General features: G+C 44.6%; 1 protein-coding gene across 2 annotated transcripts; it reads right to left on the reverse strand.

Moving 5' to 3' along the window:
• Positions 1 to 420: 420 nt before the first annotated feature.
• P4HB (prolyl 4-hydroxylase subunit beta) lies at positions 421 to 24,990 on the reverse strand. Of its 2 annotated transcripts, none has more exons than XR_014561350.1 (12): positions 19,341 to 19,789; positions 18,084 to 18,290; positions 13,958 to 14,091; positions 13,340 to 13,477; positions 9,185 to 9,289; positions 8,826 to 8,951; positions 7,640 to 7,840; positions 5,208 to 5,328; positions 4,856 to 5,037; positions 4,421 to 4,507; positions 4,006 to 4,074; positions 421 to 1,472 (listed from the first exon to the last, which is right to left on the reverse strand). XR_014561350.1 is itself a non-coding variant. In XM_083727616.1 (12 exons), exons 2-12 carry the CDS (start codon positions 19,504 to 19,506, stop codon positions 1,389 to 1,391), a joined length of 1,551 nt encoding a protein of 516 aa, XP_083583742.1. In that variant the 5' UTR covers positions 19,507 to 23,535; positions 24,461 to 24,990; the 3' UTR covers positions 421 to 1,388. The 2 variants fall into 2 exon arrangements, 1 of the variants encoding a protein (XP_083583742.1); XM_083727616.1 differs by lacking the exon at positions 4,006 to 4,074 and adding an exon at positions 24,461 to 24,990 and having other exon boundaries at positions 19,341 to 23,535.
• Positions 24,991 to 27,010: the final 2,020 nt, after the last annotated feature.

Below are 27,010 nucleotides of genomic sequence, written 5' to 3' on the forward strand. Positions count from 1 at the left end.
GGTAATTTCCCACTACTGCCATTTTTCTTTAAGGTTTTGCTACCACATAGCATAAATCCACCCTCCAGATACTTGCTATTGGACTTTCATAAGCTGAAGTCAAAATAGCCAAAGATGAAAGTGATAGTATACCTCTGGAGAGTACCATGTTCGCTTCCCATGGAACATACCTAAAGCAATACTTTGCACAAATGAAGTTACTTTGTTCAAATGTGCATTTCTGCAAAACAGATTTGAATTCCATAGTAAGAACATGCAAAAGGCTGGATATAAGTTTCCCCCTGGAGGGGGGAATATTTATCATGCAAGCTAGTTTCAGCAACAGAAAAATAAATAAATCCATTTTCATCCTTCCTGGCCTATATGAGAAAAGAGTTCTCCTTAAACCAGAGTTCAAACAAAACAGCCAGATACACAATATAGTATTAAAATCAACTTTTATTTGGCCAATGAGTTCCATTCCTTTTAGCATCATAGACGCTCCAAACTAATTCCAATTCTCTCAACATACATTCTTGTCCTCCCATCGCTCCTTGGCTCTCAAGTACCCCCACAAAAAAAACCTAGTTATTGAGTGTCCTTTTTGTTTCATTCTGGTAGGCCCCTTCCCAAACAGCTCTGTAAATGCCTGGGAGACCCATTCACAAAGCAAATGCGTAAAGAGCAAGTCGTATTGTTTGTTCAGGGGGCAAAGTGGCAACACCAGTTAAGGTTTTGCCTCAGGAGTAATTGGGTCCTTTCCCCCTCAAGGACAGTCTTCTATGCCATCCTAATCTTTGGAAGAGAGAGATACATATACTGTTCAGCATAAAAGGGAAGCAAGACCATGCAATGAGTTAAGAGGACCTGCTCATTTCCCTTTCCACTGCCACCAACGTGGTCAGCCCAGTAGGTTCCTCCACACCGGAGTAGCCCAAAAGAAATAGTAATTGAAAAACAGCCGAGACAGTATCCAAGACCCTGCTGGGCCAACAGCAGCTTATGACATTTGGACAAGTGTGAGTAAGTTTTAAGGCGGCATTACTGGTGAGGCTCCAAAGTGAGTTAGGCAATGGGACATGTTGCCATTTCAATCTGCTTCTACCCAGATCACAGAACACTCTAGGAAAAGAAAATGTACATCACAGTGTGTAAAGGAGGGGGGAAAGAGAAGACCCAGCAGGGCTGGCTACCTAGGCAGATCCCTCTTCCAAACTGAAAATAATAATAATAAAAATTAAGTAGAGGAATCAGTTGACAGACAAGTTAGGATGAAGGGTTACTTTAGACCATTCCCTGTACTCTCAGACAGCATCTGCCTTCTGGTTCAAGTTGGTTCTGGACTTGCTTAACTGCATGAAGTGGCAGCCACAGTGTAGTGTCTGGGGATATGCAGATTGGACTTGTCTTTACAGTTCATCTTTTAAAGTGTTTGCGTCATCATCGTCTTCTTCTGCATCTGGCTCTTCAGCATCCTCTAGATCTTCCAGATCCTGTTTAAATGAAGAAGCAAAAGCTTGGTCAGCTGCAGCTACTCTCACAGCCAATGCCAAGGAGGCCAACACACAGTTAGGTCCTGCCAGTGCAGCTGTCATTGCCCTTAATAGCATGAGAAATTCATGTAACTGCCTCTATGCTCCTCTGGCAGACAGAGTCCTGCCTCCCGAGATGTGCAGGCCAAGGAAAGTCCATGCATTCCATCAAGTCACTCAAGGCAAAATAAAATAAAATAAAAATGGAAACAACCTACAAATTTCCATATACCAGGCAGAAGGAACTTGTAAGACAATGGGGATAACACCAGGTCTGTTGGCTTTCTGCTTGCCCTATACATCTCAAAATTATTTGAATGGATAAAAAAACCTGCTGTACCAACTTTAGCACATTCTCCATCTATATAGCATTCTGAATCAGATGAATGCCATCGCATTTGAAAACTAAGTTGGTGATTTTAACGTTTTGCTCAACCAAGAAGTGCACAAAAGACCTCTAAGAAACTTACTTTAGAATTAAAACTTCATTAACACAACCATGTATTGTTAAGGTAAAATCTGATCTCACTTCCACACACAAACACACACACAAAATAACAGATAAAGAGAAGCTGCGATTAAGGCAGCTGTTCCAGTATCTGTCTTTGAAATTTCTAAGCAAATATTAGTAGTAGCTCCAGAATAGGTATAATCATAGGAGATGATCCTGACAGGTCACATTCAGGTTCATTATCAGGGAAGCCTTGCAAGAGAATTGTAACAGTCCGTTCACAAATAAATGCTCCATTCACAGTAATAAGCAAAAGTAAAACAAGTGGAGATTCAGTCTGAATGACTGATGCAGTACTCTATACTGCAAATCCAATTGGCTGTTCCTTAGATTTGTGATCTAAACCCACCCATGTTCAGTTCTTTCTTCAGAAGTGTTGACTTTCAGTGGCTTGCAAAATCCTCAGTGATTTGCATACCCTCAGCCAATTATTTCATATACACTATACCAGAGGTGGCCAACTCCCAAGAGACTCACAGAACTAAAAACTGGCAGTGATCTACCCCTTTTTGGGGGGTTCAGGTCAAAGTTGTTGAGCTCACCAACAGATCGCTGAGGAAACAACAGCCTCACTGAGTAAACTCCATCTTCCATTCTGCAGATCGTGCAGCAATGGAGGGCATGGCGAGGCCGAATTCTATTTTACCAGCGCTAAGGAAAGGGACCCAGTGATCAACCACAATCTACCAAAACCTCCCGGGGATCTACCAGTAGATCGCAATCAACCTCTTGGGCATTCCTGCACCATACCATTCCACTGCATTGCCTTAAAGAATATAGACTGGCTACCAGCATACTGACAAGAAGCAAAGAATATAGGCTGTTATCTTCAACAACAGCCTATGCTGAATAACAGACAGATGTTTAGCATTATCCTGTTCTCAGCATCTGGTACCAATGCTTTTTGAATGGAGTACACACTGTGCTGTTGAGCTAGCAACTATGAAAAACCTGCTAGCACACAATTCTTCTCAGAATGAGAAAATGCAAAAGCACTTGCAAGAAATACACAGGGCCAGCCAACAGCCAACACAGCACCTCCAAAAATCAGCCGTGAGGGACTGGAATACCATTCACAGGAAGGACAGAATTTGTTTGCCTCCAATTCAATCACATTCTTCAATTCAAAATCTGTTTCCATGAAACCCAGATTCAAGGACCTGCTACAATCCAAGAAGATTTAATGGCCATTTTTGGCCAATTCTTTTGCTCAGTACTCTTATGTTTTTATACCCAAACTTCCACCGGTGACATCTTATAGAACACAGGTTCAAAAGCTATCTGTCTTCAAGGTGTTGGAACCTGACAAACAACCAAACTGAATCAAAATCCAAATTTCCAAAGTGTACAGAGATGATAAAGAATCAAACAAGCTAAAGCAAAATGGGGCCGGTCAGCTCTACTCTGCTAGGTCTCAGCTACATGTTAGTGCCAGGTCTGTGCCTGAAAATCATGTAAGTGATAGCTAACCATAGTGTCTATCACCAAGATGCTGAATATCAAAGCCAGTTCACTCTTAAATCACAAAGCCTGGTGCAAAGACTTAAGCTCAAAACAGGGACAAAGGAATCAAATCGGGATATAGTTTCTGTGTATGCATCACTCATGGTCAATGTACCAAACAGTTGGCACCCTTGATAACTGTAGGCCTAGAAGTGTAGTCTACAGAGCTTTAAATCACACAGAACCCACCATACAGGGTCCAGGAACATGCAGAGGTGCAAAGGCTGGGTCACCAGTTGCTCCCTGTATCCAATGGTAATGTAGGAACGGCAGCCCTGAATGCACAGCAATTCTAACTTGGGCTATGAGCTTTACCCCCTCTATGTGCAGCTGCTACTCCTGCTGGGCAGCAGCACCCAGATAAGCCTAGCAGTGCTGCAAAGAGCCAGTAGCATTGCTAGCACAGCAACAGAACAAGCAAAAATTGTTACACATGCTGGCAGCAGCGACTACTTGACTCAAGCAAAAGGACACTCGCACCTGGTGCTGGAGAAAAAGCCAATTCAGTGTAGGGTCATCTCTCGAGAACTACAGATAGTAGGGTCAACGCTGGGAAGAATGTAAAAAAAAAAAAAATCATGTTTCTTGAACATTTGCAGTTGATCTGGGAATGGTGGGGCTCTCACAGGCTGACTGCCTGTTTGTGTGGCCTGGTTAGTCCACATGGAATGGCAGGTATTCAGGAACACCCTTCCCCACCACCCCAGTTCATTCTGGGTATTACCAGCTGTGCTTTATTTACAAGTTGCTAAGGAACCAGCATTCTCGGCTGCCACAGTAAGCCCAAAGTAGCTTTGCAGGACAAAACTTCCCTTCCACGGGGATTGCATCTGAACCCTGCCCTAAAACAGCTACACAGGCCAGTGCCCAACACGGTCTGGGTTTAGATACTCACATCTTCATCTACACCACCATCCTTTCCGCCACTTTCCAGGAACTTCTTAAAACCTTCCAGCGTTCTCTCGCCGTTGTAGTCTACAACCTGCAAAAGCAAAGGAGGAAGTGTGTCAGCAGTCGAAAGACAAAGCTGGGCACTGGAGGCTGAAGAATCGCTTTCTGAACAGCTAAGCAAAAAAAAGGGATTGGAAAATTCACCTTCACCCATACGAGTCGAAGAAGAGCAGCCAGCCACTAGATTCCCATGATCGCTGCGAGGAGAGAATAGCCCGTACATGAGCATCATCCTCTACGAAGCAATCCTCCCCCCTATAATAGCGTGAACCCCCTGTGAACCCACCCTTAGCAACTCAAACCAAGGCACTCTCTGGGAGTGGGAAAGAGAAACACCCAGGGGCAGCCACCAACACAGACCGACCACCGGTCTCCTCACCGTTCTGCCAGGGCCTGCGGGGAAAAACTTGAGGGTAGGGAAGCTGTGGACTTTCACGGCCTCCACTTCATTGGCTGTGGAGTCCATTTTGGCAATGATGATGTTTTCATGGTCTTTGTACGTCTCGCCTAGTTTATCCCAGATGGGAGCCAGCTGCTTGCAGTGGCCGCACCAGGGAGCATCTGCAAGTCAGAAAAGGGACAAAACCCAGATTAGCATCTGTTCAGCAAGAACCACTCACTCCCCAGTTCCAGCCACCTGAGAAACATTCTTCGCTAGCCGAACCTGTGCAACTCAAGACAGGATGCGCCGAGGTGCGAGTGCATGTGGACTCAGCTATCGAAATACTTACAGAATTCCACAAACACGTTCTTATTCTCATCAAAGGCCACTTCTTCAAAGTTTTTCCCAACCAGAACTTTGACAGGTTGTTTGTCCCAGTCATCAGAAACATCTTGGCTCATCAGATGGGGCTGAAACAGACAAGCAAAAAGGAACCCACATGAAAGCAACAGCATGGAATGCGCCAACAGGAAACCCTCCCACCCACTGTTCCAAGACAGGGCAGAGCAACTGACAAAAGCCAGAGGCTATAAAAAGTCAGATTAATATAGACTTCCTCCTTTCAAAGTCAACCCCCACCCCACCCAATGACCCAGCCATGTCCTTCATGAGCTGCTGCATGAAGCATGCGTGTTTACAGGGAGCTGGCATAGGCATGCTGTGTAGACAAGAGCCCACTCTGCTTCAGTTAAAGAACAAAAGAAATGCATGGCAAGATATATGTACAACAAGCAAGAGGAGATGGCTGCAAGAGTCAGATTAGTTCCAATATTTTTAACAAGAGGGAGTTAGGGCTGGGCGATATGTGGTTTTCAACATCACCAGCTAAACATCGCAATATAGTGATATATCACAATGTCTAAAATAAAGATGGAGCTATGTACAGGCATTGGAGGGCTTCATGGTTTTTCATGCAGGATTATGTTTGCATAGCGCATGTACACACACACACGAATACACACAAACACAATTCACAATATATTGCCAGGTCAAAAATTATGAAACTGATATCACAATACGGATTTATCAGTTTTGGACAATATATCACTCAGCCCTAGAGGAGTTCTAGGATGTTTTCCAGAGCATTTTAACAATGAAAGTGACCTATTAAACCATTGTGTCAAAATTGTGTTCCAAGGTACAGAGCCAGCTGTCTTGTACAGAAGTCAGATCATTGGTCCATTCAGCTCCCTGATCTCCAGGATTTCAGACAACCCCTCCCAGACCCACCTGGAGGTGCCAGGGATCTTAGCTGGGGCATTCCGCATGCAAACACAGGGTTCTATTAAGTGTTCTATCCTTCCAACATGCTTAACATTCAATTTGTCTTGAAGCCCATCTGAAAAATCCCCTACAACTTCCCCTAGGCTACATCTTTCAACTATCAACCGCTTTGAAACTCCCAACTCAAAACTGTTCAACCCTAGATCTACTTTTGCTTGAAGACCATGAATACTGTATCTCATGAATGTGAGGGGTCTTCAAACAGGCCAATGCTGAACATAACCTTCTCTGAGGTTAGAGGTCCTTGGAATGTTTCTATTCCTATTTGCTTTCCAGCACACAAACCATCCCTGTAGTTCTAAATAACTTCAAGTGTCTTTTCAGAAGTGAGGAATGCTGCCCAAAGGGCTATGCTACACATTAAAAAGGAGGCATATGTTACACCACCTATGGGACAGTACCACCTTTAGTGTGAAGGTGGGGGACTACATGATTCAATGACCATATACCCCCAATCTAGCAGAACGCTACAGAGCAGAAGAGAGTTCTAGCCTTTCTAGCCTACAGAGTGATATGGGGGAAGCATATAGATATATAACACTCAGCCTTTACTGCCAAGTGGCAGGGGCTTCGTTGACCACATGCTCGCACTCATATGTTAACAGGGTGACCAAAAGAGTACTACAACATGAATATGTATTAATACAACCTAGAATGTATTTTACCTTTTATGTCATGCAACACCTTACTGTCTATGTGTTCCAAAATAGATCTACCATAGTCCTGTATCCTATTCAAGAATGTCCGTCAAGCCAGGTATCACTCAATACTTTTCCTTCCCTATCATCAACTCAGCTTTCCCAATTAGAAAGGTCATCCTGAACTTTTAGCCTCGTTTAATAATCCCTTCCAGTTTTTCAAAGGACCTGCAGATGTTCTTTAAAGGTGTACTTGTCCAGTCGACTGAGTAATTAAGATGAAGGCTGCAACTTCACTGAACAGGAAAAGAAATAATGGGAGGCAAGAAAAGTAGATGAAATAGGCAGAGCCAAGAAAGAGCCCTGCAAAATTCAGGTGTGGGGCAGAACAAAAGCAGTAGCTGGCTCTGCTGTACAGCTGCTTTCGTCTCCAGATTAAGACGGAAGCCTCCCAAGCACTCGTGCCACGTGAGGACAAGGCCATGCTGCCGTTAAGGCAGAGGTAGTTCTTAAGAGCTGGTGATGCAGTTCTATGAGCAGCTCCCAGACTTGTCAAGCTCACTTTATCAGCATTTAAAGGCTATTTCCATACTGGCACCGTGCCCCACTGGCTTTGCCCTTTGGGCTTCTCAGCATGAAGTCTAAATACTGGGCTGCTGGACGTGCTGCAAAGCCAGCTTGAAAGACTTTGTGCCACGTGACTGTTCTCAGGTTTCGTGTGATTCGTGCTGCGGGGATCACCTCACATGGATGCCTGCCTCAAGAACAAAATACAAAAAAAGAAGAAAAAAAGAATTACCTTAACTTTGCCCTCCAAGAACTTATTGCAGAAGTCCCTGATGTTTTCTGGAGTCAGCTCTTCTGAATCCGGCTTGTACTTGGTCATTTCCTCCTCCAGGGTAATGAGGCGGATGGCAGGGCACTCCTCTTTCTTGAGGCCAAAGAACTCCAAGATCCTCTGGTTATCGCCGTGGTCACTGTCTATGAAGATGAACAAGATCTTGGCGGAGGAGAAAGGAAGAAGAACAGGCATTAGACAAATGCATGGCACAGGCAAGAAACTAGCTCAGTCCTCCCTTAGCAACTATTCTTTCTCCTGCCACCCCAATTGTGTTTCATGCCCAACTATAAGCCTAAAGCAAGTTCTTGTCCGCTTAATAGCTGTCAAGTACCTAGCTCAGTGGTTTTCAACCCTTTTGATTCCACGGCTCCCTTAACCAACCACCTTCTTTCTGCAGCTTCCCTGGGGGAGTCACTTACACCGGGGTTCCATTACAGGACTCGAGTAAGTGGGGACTCCCCCATTCTGCCCCTTTGTTTCACACCCCATTCTGTCCCTGCCATCTCCCCTGAATGTTTCTCAGAGTAAAAGAGAGATAATGCAGGAAGATATGAGCTTGCAAGTTAATGAAAGGATGGTTCTCCCCCCCTCTAGGGCTCCCCTGAACATTCCTCAAGTCTCCCCAGGGTGTTTCAGTGCAACCATTGACCAAGCTTATTCCATTCAAAGACTTCTAGGGTTGTCACCTGATTGCTGGGGCTATTTCAGAGCAGTCTATGCTGAAGCAGCTTGTGCTACTTTTCATGTTACTTAGCTATATTCTGCAACTCCTATGATCCTAATCCATGTCCTTCCTGAGAAGCCGCAATATTAGAACTGTACAGTCATGCCTCTTGTTACGTTTGTTAAAGGTTAAATCTTTTCAGGTTGCATCCCACGGCGAGCCAGAAGTACCAGAAAGGGTTACTTCTGGGTTTCACCGCTCGCACATGCGCAGACGCTCAAAATGACGTTGCGCACATGCGCAGAAGCGGCGAATCGCGACCAGCGCAGACGCGGGTTGCATTCTGCTCATGTTGCCAACAGGGCTCCGGAACGGATCCCGTTCGCAACCAGAGGTACCACTGTAAGTGCCAGTGTTCACCACCTGGGAAGCCTAGGGGGCGAAGAAAGGATTTTTAATACATCACTTCCTGGTCCTCACCTTCCCTTTGAAGCTCTCTGCTGCTTTTTTGAAGTTATCCAGTTTTCCCTGGTAGTCTGTAACACTCTTGGGCAGGAACAACAGGATGTGGGTCTTGATCTCTCCTCCAAAGATTTTGGGTGCCGTCTGTGGAAGAACAAATAGATGCATGCTAGGGCCAAGAGTGTTACCAGGTTGCCAAGATTATGCAAACTCCCCCCTCCCTCATTTACAGTTCATTCTACTTGGTATTATTTGTATGGTTAGAATTCTCCACTCCTGATTGGTAGACACAGATCAAGGCGTGGGTTAGGTCACCCAGCCAACCAATCAACCAACCAACCAACCAACCCTGCCTTGCTAGAGAGCCACTTCCATACCTGTTCAGTGAATTCAATCACCAAGGGCAGCTGGTTTGATTTGATGAAGTTCAACAGATTTTCTTTTGTTATCTCCCCTTCATAGTTGTTACGTCCCTCATCAAACTGGAAACAAGCACAAAGGGACTTGTGAGAATAAATCAAGCCGACTTAGGGTTGAGATCAATCAAGAGTTACAGGTGGGTCATCAGCCTATTTATCACCAAAACGCAGGTTATGGGCAGATTGAGTGTATGTCGCAATTCTACAGGCATGCAGAATTTGGTATTGAGTAAATCATTAGGTTTCCTGAAAACGTCGGTGGTGGTTTAGGCTTCTAACCCTTATGTCTATGAAAAAATGTGTGCAAGTATGTAGGACTAAAGGCTGGCACAGCAAAACCAAGAATGGCTCAGTTCACATTCAATCCTAAACCAAGCTATGGCTTGAACACACCTGACTAGCAGGGATGAGATTGTGGCCATTTTGCTCCTCCTCCAGTCCTTCCACCACTGCACTGCTGTAAACCAAAGACTGGTTCAGGCTCATGTGTTATCCAAACCTGGACTTGGATTCTAATGGTGTGTGAACCACGAACTCTCGTTCAAACACAACACTGAGCCAAATCATGACTTAGCTCACAGCAAATGCAGGAGGAGTAGAGAAGCAAAACGGCTCTCTCCAGTAGCCCACATGCCATGTCATAGTTTGGACAAGTATTACATGTAAACAGGTCAATAGTTTGAGGAATGGGACTTTAGGGCCTAACATTTATCTTCTGCCACAACCAGGCTGTTATTGATTTATGTAAAAAAGGCAAACATGGAGTCCAGCTTGCTGTCTATCCATTATTTCTCCAATTTTTACAAGTACAGAATACACAATCCTGAGTGTTATATCTGTAGGGCTCCCACTGACAAGTCTTGACACAAACTACGGTGCACATTTCACCCTGCAAGCAAGGCACAGAATTTCTCAAGTTAAAATCCAAGGTAGAATCTCTGCCAAAGCTCTCATCTTACTAACAAGCTAGGATTCAAGGCTCCATAGGAGTAAACAGAGCAGTGACTAGAAAGGAGTTTGGGACTAAGGGGATTGCCAGATTCTTGCTATATACCCACTACCTCAAAAGGGGTTTCATCAATATTCTACAGTATTTTAAATACACAACTCTCAAAAGTCACAGAAGCAGGTTGCTCATTTCCTGGCAGGCAACAGGTTGTGCAGGTCTGCTGGAAGCAGATATATTTATCTGATCAAGAGAACCACTAAAAAGGAGGTAGTGTCCTAGGCAGCAGCACACAACATGGAACCAGTAAATATATAGCAATTTACTCAGAGGACAACACATCCCTGCAGGGCTATTGTTAGCCAAGCAGGAACAGAAGTCAGAAAGCACGCTATCATTCCTCTGCCAGGAATAATTTTGCTGCAGAGCAACACCTATTACTGTCCAGGTTCTCAAAATCTTTCCTGGCACCCTGGAAAGGGGCAGGGAGTGACATAGGAGAATCAAGGTTATCCACCAAGAATACATGCAAGGGAAAGCAGTGATCCCATTGGCTGGGCTCCCTAGCGACAACTCTGGGGGACGCACACATAGGTCACTGTTTGAGTAACTTTCCAGGAAAGTTATACAAAGAAATCTACTTCAAGACAATGTGAAGCTTTTGCAAAAGACAAGGAAACAAAAAGCCAAGTTGGGTAGCTGCAGTGCTGCATTCAAATCTCACCTTAGCCCTGAACTCAATAGGTAGCCTTAGGTAAGCCAGTTTTCCCCCAGACACCATATATATAGTAAGAGCTACCTGCCTTCACATTGGCAGGTTAACCAAAAATGCTGTTGGCACATTCAGAAGTGTTTTATAAAATGCCAGTTTTTAATATAACCTAACCCTGAAGAACAGTTTATTAGAATGCACCTGGGAAGAAGGCACAAGTCAGCGGTCACAAAGAAACAAAACTTTAAAATGTGCAGCCTTACCAGGGACTAGATGTTCTACAGTTCTGCCAATAACACCTCTGCTTGTTTATGTGTGCTACATAAGACTTATAATAAACCGGTTCCTGGCCTTCATGCACCTCCAGTGAGATGCATTTAGAACAGGCTTCCTCAATGTTGGCCCGCCAGATGTTTTTGGCCTACAACTCTCATGATCCCTAGCTAGCAGGACCAGTGGTCAGGGATGATGGGAATTGTAGTCTCAAAACATTTGGAGGGCCTGATTTAGAACCTACCAGCTCTGCTTTTACTATACCCTGTAATCTTAGCAGAAACTAGCCAACTTAGAGATACCTCAAGATTCCAAATGCAGTCTTGCCACAGTCTAGAAGATTCTGAGTGCCACTCTCACCAGCCCCAATGTTTAGAGGCCTGCTAGCGGAAGACCATACAAAGACTTTGCAAACACAACAGGGCTTTATTCCGTGTGTGTGTGTGTGTGTGTGTGTGTGAACAACCCCCAGAACAACATGTGGGGAGGGAGGGTATATAACTATCAGCAGGGAAAGAGAGGCAGGTCATTCCATCAGGCAAGCAGAAATTATCGTGCTGACAGAGCTATCTGCTTAGCGCTACACTGAATTCCTCCCAGTGCTTCACCACTTAACAGCTGCAGGGGCATTTCACGTCCTGTCCAATTCTGTAACTGCTTACACGGTTTCGTCTCATTCCAAACAATATTCCCGGGCATTAGTGAGGTCACTTCATGACACTCAAGCTCTATGGGGCCTTGTGCAAATGTGGTAGGAACAGATTCAAATGTAGCATCTGCTGAAAGTTTGTTTCATTTTGGTTGGAAGCAAAAAAAATAAAAAAATGGCAGCACCAAAGAGTTAACCATGTAAAAATTCAAGCATTTGACAGGTGTGCAACTGAAGAGTTCAGAAGCTTGGGCAAGTGTCCTTTTGGCAACTAAAAGGGATGTGTTTTTACTTTGGCTGGTTGAAGTCTCAACAGCTCCGAGACTGAGGAGCAAGAAATGGAGAATAAGAGTGAGGAAAGTTCTAAACCACTCAAAAAAGTACCCCCTTTAGATAGAAGAGCTGGCCAATCAGAAATTTACCTCCTATCCTTTAATAAAAGTGCTGGCCAAACACAACTTCCCCACCCCCTTAACAGATTGAAAGGATTTTAAAAGCAAGTTTTCAGCTTAACATGCCAAACACGTGAAGGTGGAAAAGCCTGTTTGAAGCAGGGAGAATTGACCTTAAAGAGGCAGTCAGGGTGTAATCTACAGGCTATAGATGCCTTTGCAGCAGGAGAGAGCATGCGTTGCTCTACTCTTCTCAGGTGGAGAGAAGGGTATGGACACTGTGGGGTCTCCATCCACTTTGTAATGGCGCTCATTCCCACTATCAAAAGTCAATGCCCGCAACTACAGTAAGTTCTGGAGGATTCTGGAGTCTGAGATTTCCTCCCTTAATGGTTGCTTCGAGGGCCCCATACCTTTTGACAAACCACTTTGGCAACCTAAATATTGATAATGGCATGAGTCAAGATCTTGCTCTTGTGGCTTGCAACACAAAGCAGGGGTGTTTTTCCCCCACAAGTGCCCCTGTTTGGAGGTGTCCCCCCCCCTAAATTACCTCCTCCATTCTGGTTCTCTAACATCTGAACAGAGCTAACTATTATATTAACAAGGTTAACTTGCTGAATAAGCTACTCAGACTGCTTCTTCCTGTTCTGCTTTCACAATCCATCGAGTGTGCTTGGTTTCCACCAACAAGCTCAGCAGCAGAAAGACTGGTTTTGTTCCAGACAATTGCAATTTAAGTGGCAACGAGTCTTGCTGCCAATCATTAAGATTCTCTTGCCTTAATCATCTATACTGACCTTGAAAACAAAAGCCCGACATCAGTTCCTCTTCACACTACCACTTCAGCTGTGATACTAGAAGTACCCTTTGAGGAAGCAACTGGGTTTTAGAGGCTAAAGCCCATGCACTCTTAGGATATAAGAGCACTTCCAGGAGGGAGGGGGAAGCTGATGAGAAAAAATTCAAGTGGTTTACAATTACCTCTTTCAAATCAAGTTTTTAGAGCACTATTTGGACCTGTGTGAACTTTCTACAAATACAGCAACAGTGTGGGTGGATGTGGAACAGAAACATATTGGGGAAGCAGAGGTCAGCCAGCCAGATGTAGCACATAATGGGAATATTTTGCACCACTCACCTTCTTAAAAAGGGCAACTCCATCTTTGCTGAGCTGGTATTTGGCAAAGACATCGCTGTTGGAAGAGATCCCAAAAGGAATGTCATCAATGGACTCTGCTGCCAACAAGAACTGCTTGGCAGCATCAGATTCTGCATCCTAACAAAGAAGAAAGATTTTAAGTTTTAAATACTCCACACCATGCCTTGATTTGATGCATGTTGCTTACTCAGTGATGCAAGAACAACAAAGAGCCAAGATGGGATAAAGAAATGGGCATCATACTCTAGCTGTAATTTCCCTGTGTCCACAAATTCCCCTCCCCGCTGAAATTGGGCACGATTGATTCTACTGTAACCAATTGAACAGGTTGTGGCGTGCGATGCCCACAAGTTTCTCTGGTTTGCAAGTTTATTTATTCTATTTTTATCCCACCTTCCCCCTAAGAGCTGAAGGTGCCATACATGGTTCTCCTCCTCCCCAATGGGAGGTAGGTTAGGTTAAGAGACTGTCTAGGCTCAGGTCACCCAGGGAACTTTGTGTTAGACTGCCCATGGACCCAAACAGGTTAGCGAGCCCTGGTGTAATCTCTTCCCAGATAAAGGCCTCCAAGGGAGGTAACCGAGTGAAGCACTCTACCTTGAAGAACCCAATCACAGCAACTTCACTGGATTCCACCAGTTTCTCAGCAGCAGCTACATCTGCCAGGGCAGTGGCTGCTGGGCCCGTGCGCTTCTTCAACCAGTTGACAATGTCATCTGCTTCCCTGCCAGCTGCATTAGGGGGGAAAAGACACATCAGAATCTCTTTCACGTTTAAGTTGGAGCACTTGATCTAATCACCCCAGGTGGAAACTCCCATTATTTCCTGGTTCAGAGAGCAAAGAGTTTCTGTTCACCTTTCTCGGGAGATAGGCCACCATCTTCGCTCCCCCCTTTGCCTTCCAAGACAAAGTTGCCACCAGAAGGTGCTATTGAGCACAAAGCTGCTTTACTTGGTGCAAAAAATGTTTCATAGTAACATTTAAGAGCATGCTGTTTCTATCACCACATTGGCTAATGTATATTTAGAGCTTGGGCCACATTATAATATCACTGATGCAAAACGTTCTGCAAGATGCAAGCATTTCCATGCTGAAAAATACCACAAAATGGTTGAGTGAAGAAAAAATACAGGAAGCAAGATTTTCTACCATAGTACCAAAGCTTAAAAGCAACAAATAGGTTTTTCAACGCTGTTAAAATGAGATCTGTATTTCTAACTCTTGGGAGGCTCCACCCAAAACTAGCTGCCTTTAGAATCTGCTTTAAGCACATCTTACACTGATTATGTACAATGCAAGATAAGTTACTATGCCAATCTCCATTTCAAAATTCCCCAAATGTAAATAATACGAATTGCCTTTCCCTATACCTGTGAACAGAAAGATTCCTATAGGCAGGAGGGTAGATACCTGCTCACTGTGACCATCACCCACATTGCAGAGGTGACATGTGGAGCTGCAGCCCTGGAGCTTGAGGGTGGTGGTGGTGCAGAAACTGATCCAGTTTTATTGAGCTTTATTGATGAAACAATAGATAAGAGCCATACCCCAGCTGTAAGATTTGAAGGGGGAAGCTAGGAACAGCCACTACCTTCACCTTCCACTGCCTTGCCTCCTTCACTCCCAAAGTTTGCAGCAGGACAAGGGGAGCAAGTGATCGCTTATGATCTCCGGCAGTGAAAGCTCTGAGATAAAACCACCATCCTATGCATATTTACCTGGGAGTAAACCCCACTGAATACAATGGGATGTATAAAAACATGCAGAGGATTGCACTGAAGGGGAGGGGCTGGATCCTGACAAATATGTGTTTTGGCTTGGCTAGCCGGGTTAGGTGAAGCTGGTACTGGGGACAGAGCCCTGCTTTCCTTATTTGGACAGGGCCAAGCAGTGTGAGAAACAGAATGGGTGTGTACTCCATATTCTCCAGGCAGCTCTCAAAACTCTGCTGGACCAAGCTAAACACCCACCCACCAAGTTGAAAATGATGCCCAAAGAATTCAGTTCAAGATGTATGGGACTGCTTATTACAGCTACTTTTACCACACGAGAAAGAAATCATATAACCAAGCCTGTAACATTTAATGCACATATTGATACAGCAACCTGGGGATGGGTTATTGCTTTTTGTTTTGTTACTACTATGCAATGTATTTTTGTGTTCTGATATTGTAAACTGCCCTGCGATCCTTGGGTGAAGGGTAGTTTGGAAATTAAATAAATGAAATAAACCTTTTTTATATGCAAAAGGTAATAACTAACTTTACCAGCACTCAAAGTGGCTGCACAGTCTGCCTTTCAAGAAAGCCAAAATCAGAGACAGGATAGCCATACCTGTGGGAAAACCTATCCTACAGGTGGCTTCTGTGGCTGCTGCGAGCTCTTCTTCCCATACAACTGAAAGCACTTCTTCCCCTATAATTGGAAGCTCATCTTCCCCTACAACTGAAAGCTCATCTTCCCCTGCAACTGAAAGCTCATCTTCCCCTATAACTGAAAGCACTTTTTCCCCTACAACTGGAAGCTCATCTTCCCCTACAATGGGATCTAAGGATGGGGGACTGGCCATTCTGTAGTGTTGCCCTCCCAATGCAGTTTTTCACCAGCCACCAGCCCAAAAAGTTAATAGCTGAAGACCATTCAGCTTCCTAAATGAGGATATTTTTGTGCCTATTTCTAGGTGGCAGGTTCCTAAGCATGGCGGGATTCTTCCCAACTGTCACCATGGAATCTTGGGAGAGAATCAGCAGCAATGTCTAGGGAACAGACTTCTTACATCATTGTGCCCCACCCCCATCCTACTTCTGTACCTTCCATCAGCCACCACTACCTTTTAAAAACTTCATTATTTTAACCTGTGTGATTTTTCTTTTTTTATATGACTAGGAGTTTTAACCACAGGCCTTCCATTATGATCTCTGGGTTAGGGGAAAGTATGTTACAATCAGCATAACCAACCATTCAGAATGATCAGGCATGCTGATCAGCTGTCTGTCAGTAGCTTTGGTGATAAAAGAAGTTTGTCTAGCACTTATATCATCCACATATATGGCACAACTCATGAATTGTAGAGTTGAGAGTGACCCTGGGTTTTATCTAATCTGATCCCCTGTAAGGCAAGAATCTCAACAAAAGCATTCAGACGAAGGACATGTCCCTGCCCCAAGGCTCTTACCATTTAGAAACAGATAAAGCAGGCAAACAAAGGAACGGAAGGGAAAGAGGGATGGGGTAAACATGGGGGAAATTACATTTCAGTTACATATATTAAAGGCTTAGTTGCAATGGTGCTTTAGGAGTAGGGGTCTGTCAAAAGCTTCGTGGAAAAGGTGATTTTGCAAATGGTTATGTAGGAAGGGTTTTGGGAGGCAGTTCAAGTCACAAGGTACAGTCATTGAAGGAGCAGAAGACAGCTAGATGACCAAGAATGGAGGAGCTGGCCAAGCAAAAGAGACAGGGAAAGAGATGTGGCAGCAGTGAGGCAAGAGGGTGAAAGCTACTGAGAGCTTTGAAGCTGAATCAGGGAGGACTCAAATGCAACATAGGGCTGCAAGAAGGGTATTTCCGTGCTCATAATAATTTTGCCAAGAGTGCTGACTATAGGCAAGACAATCAGGTCCAGAAAACAGAAGGCTGGATGGATCAGAGTTTTTTTGCTGAGGGACAACAGGGAGCAGAGTGCAGGTAATGTTATAAAGCAGCCTTACTCATGTGCATGTCCTACAGATACTGCTAGACTTCCACCTCAACCCCATTTTCCAACAAGTAACATGTGGAAGAAAAACTGTTACTACTTTTATCATTTATGACATGCTAGTGCCTATGCTTTTGTGTTTTTAAATACAACTACAGGTGCATGCTTGTCTCAGTTACACAAAACTGGGAATATGAAATATTTGATAAACTCTCATTTAGCTTTGATACAACTTCAAAAAATAGGACATCCATTTTATACGTAGGAAAGAGGCTGAAATAGACTAGTGAATGAATGGCTATGACTGAGCAGTAGCATGAGCTCAGTGCCTTGAGTCACAGACTTCTCCTTCAAGGCTAGAATGCTGTTCAGAATACAGACACTGAAATAGTCACTGCTTAATAGATTTATTGCCTTTGGCTGTAGCCCTATCTACCTCTTCTTGGCAGCAAGCCTCACTGACCTCCATGGAGCTTACTACTGAATAGATATACACAGAATTGGGCTGTAAGGAATAAACAATGGTGAGGGAAGGTATTACATGAAGCAAATTGCTTCAAGAGCTGCACTTTTGCATTTGTGATTCCATCATATACAAAGCAGGGAGCCGATATATCCTAAGGGCAACTATTAAAAAGCAACACCAACTTGTCATTAATTTGTGTCAGGAGTTTTACGCTAGAAATGTGAAACCACAGTACCTTATTCCTATTTAACAGATTATCCTTGTCTTTCTAACAACTAAAAGAATTACATGAAAGGACAAAGTTGCAAGTCTTCTACGAAAAACATTTTTTCGTGGGACTATTTAGCAGAGACCTTTTGAACTGGTGAAATATATATACAACATGAACAAACAGCTTAAAGGAGGCAGAGAACTATATTTGAACAACATGAAGTGAATGCCAACAGTTTAGGCATCAAACCAAGAAGTATCCTCTTGTGTCACTTTTGCTTTATGTTCCAGATTTGGTCCCCCCACCTCAATTCACATGTTCCAGACTTTTTAACCATTACCACAGTCTCACCTGTGTATTCTTTAGGGGATGATTTATCACCATTCTTGAAGAATTTGATAGTAGGGTAGCCTCGAACACCAAACTGTTGGGCAAGCTCTGATTCTTCTGTTGCATCCACCTTGGCCAGCCTGATTTCTGAGTTGTCAGATTTCAATTTTGCTGCTGCCTTCACATACTCTGGGGCCAGAGCTTTACAGTGACCACACCAGGGTGCATCTGAAAAAGGTAAGTACTTAGTATCAAAGCAATTACTGTGCAACCCTCCAACACTGATACTTTCTATCAACAGGAATGAACCCACAACAACAAAACATTCCATGCAGATCGCATCCAAGTGACGGGTGGGGGTGAAAATTATGGCAAGGAAAGCTTCCCCTTTGACTGCCCTGTAGTACTATAACCAGTACCTTTCCTATCACAAAATCCTAACATGACGTTTCTCCCTCTTCACCTATTACTTTACAAGCAGTCTCTGCAGTGGAAAAGCAATGAGTAGGCAAGACAATGAGGAAATCTAGGATATCTAGAAAAGCAAGAGACAGGCTCAATCCTCAATACTGTTGCTCACTTGATGTAAATCTCTCCCCAGTACATAGTTCAAGGTTTCTTGTCCTGCACTGCCGTCAGCAACAACCTGCAACTAGCACAGCACATCCAACTTTGGGAGTCTTCCAAGACTCCACTGAAGCCTCTTAACTTCACTGGCACGCCCCTTCCAACAGTACTCCTGGTGCTATTGCAATGCCACCAACAGACATAACATGGCACAATGCTTTCCCCAATACTTGAGAGAGGTGCATTTCAAACGCACTTAGCACTCTTCAGCGGGCCCCTGTGCTCTCCTACATGAGACACTACCAGTGTTTCATAACCAATTCGTAAGCATCTATCTATACCCCTATTTTCAAGGCTGAAAATATAGGGCAACAGTAGCACCGGCCTATTCCATGCATCCGGGACACGCCGACAGCAAAAGACGAGCAAACGCCTGCAGGCCCCTCTTTGGGCTGGTAGAGACATTACAGCACCCGGCGCACGCCAGCTCTCGCAAGTCCCCTTCTCACGTGAACAGTGTAACGTCTGAATAGGCAGGGGTTGTTTCCCTAATGGCGGGGGGGCCGCTAACTCTGAAAAAAACTGTTCCTTATCCCTCCCTAAAGGGGCACGAACGGGGGGGGGACCCCAACCTCAGTTTCCCCTCCCACCCGGCCGGCCTTCCCTCTCCACCCTCATCCGCGCTCCCCCCCCCGGCGCCCCTCCACTCACAGAACTCCACCAGGATGTTCGGGTGCTGCTCCAACGCCCGCTCAAAGTTGGCCGCCTTGAGCACCAGGACGCCCTCGTCCTCCTCGATATCTGCGTCGCTGGCCAAGCAGGCCGGTCCCAGGAAGAGCAGGCAGAGGAGCGGAGAAAAGAGCAGAGCGGTCTTCATGGCGGCGCTGACAATGACGGCAGGATCCCAGGCGAACAGACCGGACCACGAAGAGGCGCCGCAAAAGAGAACACTCCGCGCCCGCCTCCCGCTTTATAAACCCGCCCTCTCCCTGCTGCGTCTATCGCCCATTGGCTGCTTCCGCCCTCCTACGCTTCAGCTCTCATTGAACTGGCGTGGAGCCTAAGGCCGCCCTCCGGTCCTGGATTGGTCAGCTTTAAAGGTCGCGTCGCCTTTCCTTCCCCACTTCCGAACAGCCGCGAGAGTTTCCTTTGCTCCGCGGGCTTTGATTGGCCGTACCGACCTCTCCGGTGACTGGGATTGGATAACGCGGCCGCTCTTAGAAACTCGGACCAGCCGTTTCTGATTGGTTGACCTCAACGAAATTCCCTCCCCTCCCCGCCTACTTTCGCCTCACTTCTTTGGAACGTGGCATTCGAGAAATACGCCCGCCTCGCTCTGCGCATGCGTGTTTGAGTGTGGCAGGGAGACTTCGTTCGTGTTTGATTCTGACTGGCCGCATTTAATGAGCGACCCGGAATTGAAAGCTAGCAAGGAACCAAGTGTTTCCGGGACTGTACGAAAGAGGGGGAGGCTTTTGCATAAGAATTGCTTAGAAGTGGGCGGGGGAGCGGGGAACTCAAGCGAGCCAGTTTATTACGATGGGAAGTTCTGAAGTGTGTACATCTGCATTGCTTTTGTATATGCTTTACTGTTGGGATGTTTTTTCTAATGAGAATAAACGCATACTATATTTTTGTATTACCATTTTTATTATATATTTTTACGTATAACCTTAGCATGTTTACTCAGAAGTACTGTAGAACTCTCTTGAGGCTTAGGCTGCAGTCCTAACCCCCTTTTACATGGGATCAAGCCCCACTGAATTCAGTAGGACTTGCTTTTGAGTAGACGTGGTTAGGGCTGCGGTGCTAGACTGAAAAGGAATAGCTTTATTCTCTGCCTTCCTCTCCTGCTTTTTGACTTCATCTTTTTACTGCTGCAAGGAATAGTGTAGCTATATTACCTGGACAACTTTTTCCCCCCAGCAATGAGGAGGAGTTTGCTCAAATAGAATTTGTTGATAAATAAAATACAAACATTTTGTAGTTATTTATATGGGAAATACATACCAGTGTCTGGATCATTTGCACTCCCATGTTGTCTGTGTTTCCCCTTCTGTTCCCTGCTTTATAATATAATATGGTCATTATAATAATGTAATGCATTTTATATGTCAGTGTTTGAAAGGGCAGGGCAGTAAAGTGGCAGAACCAAGCCCAATAGTTTCTGAAAAACTATTTCAAAATATTCCATCCTTTATACATTAGCATTTCCACCACTATTCCAAAGACCTGTGCCACAATCGACCATAAGTGGAGCTCTGGGAGAGTGGTCTGCTGCAGGCTGTGTCATATTGTTTATGCCTAACAGCATAAGAGTTGAGACAGCCAAATTTGCCATTATGTTTAGATTGAGAGTCAAGTTTCAGACCTTTACTAACTTAACTGGAAGAAAGTCCCATTGAAATCTATGTGGCTTATGTCTGAGCTGACATGCATTGTAAACTAAGACTGCAATCTTAACCTCACTCACCCAGGAGTTAGCCCCATTGAATTCAGTAAGGCTTCTGAGTAGGCACTGCGAATAAAATCATTGGGAGACAGCCAACATTAGTTATGCTCAGAGTAGATCCACTGAAATCAATGGACTTAAGTAACCTGATTTAGTGGGTCTGTTCTGAGTATGATATAATTGGATTTTACACAATGGCAGTGCAGTCCTATCTGTGTTTCTACATAAGTAATCTGGCTATATTCAATGGGATTTATTTCCAAGAAATAATTGCATTTAGAATTTCAAATTGCTTTTCTATTTTCACTTTGCTCTGCTTAGGTTTTTTATGCCAAACACAACTCACATTTTATAGCATCCTGTGTTTTTAAGGTGCTTAAGAAATAATAGCTGTTAAGTGGACAGCTGAGCTCTTGGGTCAATTAACATTTTTAACCATTTTTATGGTGCTGGAGGAGACTCTTGAGAGTCCCATGGACTACAAGAAGATCAAACCTATCCTTTCTTAAGGAAATCAGCCACGGGTACTCACTGGAAGGACAGATCCTGAAGCTGAGGCTCCAATACTTTGGCCACCTGATGAGAAGAGAAGACTCCCTGGAAAAGACCCTGATGTTGGGAAAGATTGAGGGCACAAGGAGAAGGGGACAACAGACGACAAGATGGTTGGACAGTGTTCTCAAAGCTACTAACATGAGTTTGACCAAACTGCGGGAGGCAGTGAAAGACAGGAGTGCCTGGTGTGCTCTGGTCCATGGGGTCACGAAGAGTCGGACACGACTAAACGACTAAACAACAACAACAAACCAATCATTTCCTTTGGTCTTGGATGAATAAGGTAAAATATGATAAAATTCCAAATCATGTAATTTTACACTAGCCACCTGCTGATAACAAACTTTCAAAAAACTTTTCCAAGTACTTAAAGTAGGTCAATTATTTTTCAAATTCCCCCCATGTGCATTTTGGTATGATACAAAGAGATGCCTATCATACAGAACTAGTGAATGGGTGTTTTCATTGTATAAATTTGCATGTCCAGGAACCTGAAGGACAATTGCATCAATGGATCATCCGTGTAGTTGACTCATCTTGCCTGCTCACAATTGCCATCAACTTCAGTGGCATTGTTTGGCTTTGTATATGACTGCTGAAATAGTTGTGAGCTGTATAACTTCAGCAAAGTTTAAAGGGATGTTTCTGCTGCTGTGCAACATGACCAAACATTTTTGATATTCAAAATATTTAGGCTTGGCAAAACCCAATGTAAGCAGTCCTTTACATTGAGCTTCTAGACTAGTTTGGTTTTTAGACATTATTTTCTTTCTTTCTTTCAGTCTTGGTGTGTGTCTCTAGTGAGTGGGAAATTCCACATTGCTTCAGCCCCTGGAAGTCAGTATGCACACAGTAAGAATCTAGTAGTTTAGCCAGTTTAGGTAGAAATCCAAAGCTGGAGCATCTGTTTTGTGTACCTTACCTTTCTGCAAGTCGTAGGATTGCTACCTGGCATTCTGTGTGGAATGGATGGACTCAGGGGACACAAACACTAAGCTTCTACAAGTATAATAGCATTCCAACAGCACAGGATTGAACAAGTTAGCAGCAGCAGTATTCAACAGAGCATTATAAATAATTTGGGCACACCCAGGGAGAGTATTTCAGCAGCAGCTTCTATATCCTTTGCCACCAGGAGTAAGCAACTCTACAAGTGGCAAAGTAAATACATATAAGTCTGGAAAGATCCCAAAGCTGGAAGGCTCTCAAATTTCTTCTAGCTTAAACAGTTTTCATGTTAAAATATTCCTAGTAGGAATAACAAATACAAATAGACTACATGCAAGAATATCAATGAATAGAGAAACCTCATGCTAACTTTGGTTAAAAGATCCTAGTTTTGGAAATAAATGTACACACACCCTGTACACATAGCTGTCAACTTTTCCCTTTTCTTGTGAGAAATCCTATTCGGAATAAGGGAAATTCCCTTAAAAAAGGGAAACGTTGACAGCTATGCCTGTATCTTAACTTCTTTTAAAATGTTACACTTGCTATGGATCGCCAGGGCAGAGTACAAGGAAGGTCTGCACACTAAACTCTTCCAAGGCTGTGTTGCATTTCCATCATGTTGTTGCTAACCCACTCAAATGTGGGTGTGTTTCAGCCAAGCTACTCTAGTTGTGCAAACAGATCTCTCTTTCTTCATCAGGGTGTGTACGCATGGGACAGAGAGGAGAGACAGCCTTGTTAGACTTAGTACTGCTGAGACACGTCATCAGAGATATCCAGCTTTGCAAGATGCCCTCCCTGTAAACGCCAGCCAAAGGCAATTCAGCTCAAAGTCCTACCTTTATTTCTGTCTGATCTATGCATAGGACGGTGGGCCAGCCTGAGCAAGCAGACACCAGTGGGAGGGTAAATCAGTACTGTAGAGCTAAAACGTGAGATAGCTCCAGGCTGGAAGTAATAAAGGAATGAGAAAAGTTGTTATTTCAACCTTAGGAAGCCAGTGCAGTATGTAATACAAAAGGGACTCATTTCTGATAAAATACAGGAGAGGTAGGGAGCTTGTATCATCACAACTGAGAATTTAGAGCAGGCAGGCATAACTGAAGCTGGGGCTTAGTAACCTCCTGTTTTTTCTTCAAAACTATGGAGACTGACAAACACCTACCAGTATGTAATTCATGGATATATTTGGCTTAGTGGGTGGAGAAAGCACAATCTAGAGTCATCTTTGGCTTGTCTGTCAGGGGTCTGCTCAGAGATACTGTAAACCCCTACAAGAAGTTAAGTGAATCTCCCTTTCAAGTAGGTATACTTAGAGACGCGCTATTAAGAAAGCCACGGTGCACATTATGGACCTTCTTGCATTTTACTGCCTTCCCTCTAATTGTAGTACTCAGTCCAAGTGTAAGGTAAATCATTCCCTGCATAAAATTATGTAATAATTACTCTTCCTTCATGCAGGCAAATCTGCAGTTAAGCAAATATTTATGCAGAAGGTGCATTCCCTTTCCAGAAGAGCAGTCATCACTATCCTCCCCCCCCCCCATTTGTTTCCTGATTGTGAAAATCTAAACGAGTTCCCTATGTGGTGGCTTCCTCCTTTCTGGGTGGACGTGTCCCAGCCTGTTAGGTTAGAACCCCAGAGCCAGGGAACAAGGCCACCGTTTAGGAAGCTTGAGCTGGCTTGCTGCAATTGGTTGACTTGTACTGCCCCTTCACCCTGGGCTGAGAGCTGTGGCAGAAGGAGATAGGGCTTTTACTCCAGTCTTGCTCTGTTGTTATCTTGCTCTTCCTAGGAGTAAAGTAGATTCTATTGGCTGGGGATAGATAAGGTTTGCTTATCAATCTAGCTCGAGGAACAGATGTTACTCACCTGCGCCAATGTCCAGCGGAACCTAGAATGGGTTTTTCCCTTGGGTAGATATCTTAGCTTGCTGTCTGCAAGCAAGCCAATGTTTTGCCCTTCAGCCTTTATTCCAGCCAGCCTGGCTTGCTTTCTTGAGCTTTCCCACTGCATTTTGTGTAGGCACAGCTGCTGTGGTGCTCCTTCTTTTCTGACAGAGATGAAGTGTCTTCAGTCATGGCAGGAAAATATGTTGTAAATAGATCTCTATCTCTCTGGCTCTGTTTTTTCTTCTTCATTTTTTTAACAGCTATTTATTCTGCTGTGGATTTATTTTTATGTTGTTTGTCCTGTTTTGATCAGGTTTGTTTTGATTATTACTGTTATCTGAGCTGGGGGCGCCTTTCAGGGTGGATGAACAAGACAAACGTGTTGGGCTGGATTCTAGTAGGAGCCAGCAGAGTTACTGCAACCCCATATCAGCTCTGGGGGGGTCAGGAGAATCCCCCCCCCCACCAGAAAAGCACACAGTGTGGTGCAGGGAGATCTTTCCATGTGGCAAGCGGAAATGCTTGTGCTGATGGAACTATCATAATAGTGTGACGTTGAGTTCAAAAGCACTAAGGAAATCCAACCCCGGTAACTGTATTCATTACTCTACTGTGGACTGGTGAACTTGCTGAATTCCTGTCTATTAAAGGCAAAGTAACCGTGTCGTGAAATGAGGATCCAGCAAGCGTGTGACATACGAAAACAGGAACAATTTGCCAAACTGGATCACGGCCAGCAGTCGGTGTGAAGAAGGGTGTCTATGCATGATAAACATAATCAAGGCTTTAAAATATCGTAAGTGCTTTTCAGGGAAGACACTCCTGTGTGGAAAATGTTTCTAGTGGAATCCTGCAAGAACGAGAGCTCAGTTCCTAAATTAGGAGAACAGGAGATGTTAGCGACTGACCTAGAAACTACCGTATTGATTTCATTTTTGCCTGACATGTCAAAACTCAACAGCTGAAGTTTTTCCCATCACTTCACCTCCATGCCAATATTCTTCTTTTATATGCTGAATTTCTCTGCATCAGGCCTGCTGTTAAAGGCACAGGAGCTGAGCTATCTCTGACCGGAGTCGGGAACCCTAGACTCAGGAGCCAAATGCGGCCCTCGTGGACTCTCTACTTGGCTGTCGGGAGCAAGCAGTGGTAAATCACACTGTGATCGTTGGAGTCAACTCTTTATTAGCAAAAACATGATCAGCACAGGAGTGCCAGGCTTAATGAGCTCAGTAACCCATCTCTGGTAGGTCTTGCCCTCATGAAGCAGTTGCTGAGACTGAAGGTCTCTGCCTCCTCACATCTACCTAAGTCCCTTTCTCCAGGGTTTTCTCCAAGCAATCGGAGACTGCATCTGCACCTCACCGGTCTCTCCTCTGCCCTTTTCATGTCTCTTCTGATTCTGGGAGACCAAGGAGAGGAGCTGGTTGCAGCAGGAAAGGAAGTCACCCATGCCTTTAGATCAGCCTGACTCATCTCTGCTTCTTGACCTCTCTCCTCCCACCCTCCTGCTTCAGCTTCTGCCTCTGATTCTGAACTTCTCTCTGCCACAGACTCTGACCACCATCAATTCTCGGGCTCTGAGCCTTTGTCCCTTGGGGGTTCCGCCACTGGTTCCTCCCACCATTCCTCAGTGTCCAGCCAGTCCATGACATCAACCTGCAGAACTCTCTCCAGGCCACAATCTCTCTTCCCCCTAGTCAAAATCCTTCACTGGACCCAGGTGTTTTTGCCTAGCTGGAACATGCCCCTTAAATGAACTCTTGCTTGTCTGGATAGAGGGGTGTATGAGTGTGTGTAGAAACTAAAAGTACAAAAAGAAAATTTTATATTCATCACCCACTTTTGCCTTGCTCTGCCCACCCCTGGCATGCGGCCCCCAGAAGCTTGCTTTTAAGGGAATGTGGCCCTCAGACTGAAAAGCACTCCCCGCTCCTGAATTAAGAGATGTTTGGATAACTGTATTTCAGGCAACTGTCAAGGATTTCCTAAAAAGTAAAGGTAAAGGGACCCCTGAGCATTAGGTCCAGTCGTGGCCGACTTTGGGGTTGCGGCGCTCATCTTGCTTTATTGGCCGAGGGAGCCGGTGTACAGCTTCCGGGTCATGTGGCCAGCATGACTAAGCCGCTTCTGGCAAACCAGAGCAGCGAGCGGAAACGCCATTTACCTTTCTGCTGGAGTGGTACCTATTTATCTACTTGTACTTTGTGCTTTCGAACTGCTAGGTTGGCAGGAGCAGGGACTGAGCAACAGGAGCTCACCCCGTCACAGGGATTCGAACCGCCAACCTTCTGATCGGCAAGCCCTAGGCTCTGTGGTTTAACCCACAGCGTCACCCGCATCCCTCCTATACAGTACATCTACTCAAAAGTCAGCCTCATTGAGTTCTGTGGGACTGAACGGCCAGTAAAGTGTTTTAGGACGAGCAAAGTGCCAATGATGCAGCCAGCATTACATTCCTCTGATTCTTCTGCCATCTCTTGGTTAGCACCAGGAATTGTGTGGATACAGTTAAGAATGGGAATACTAC

Source organism: Podarcis gaigeae (genome assembly GCF_964106915.1).
Source record: "Podarcis gaigeae genome assembly, chromosome: 2".
Lineage (NCBI taxonomy): Eukaryota > Metazoa > Chordata > Lepidosauria > Squamata > Lacertidae > Podarcis > Podarcis gaigeae.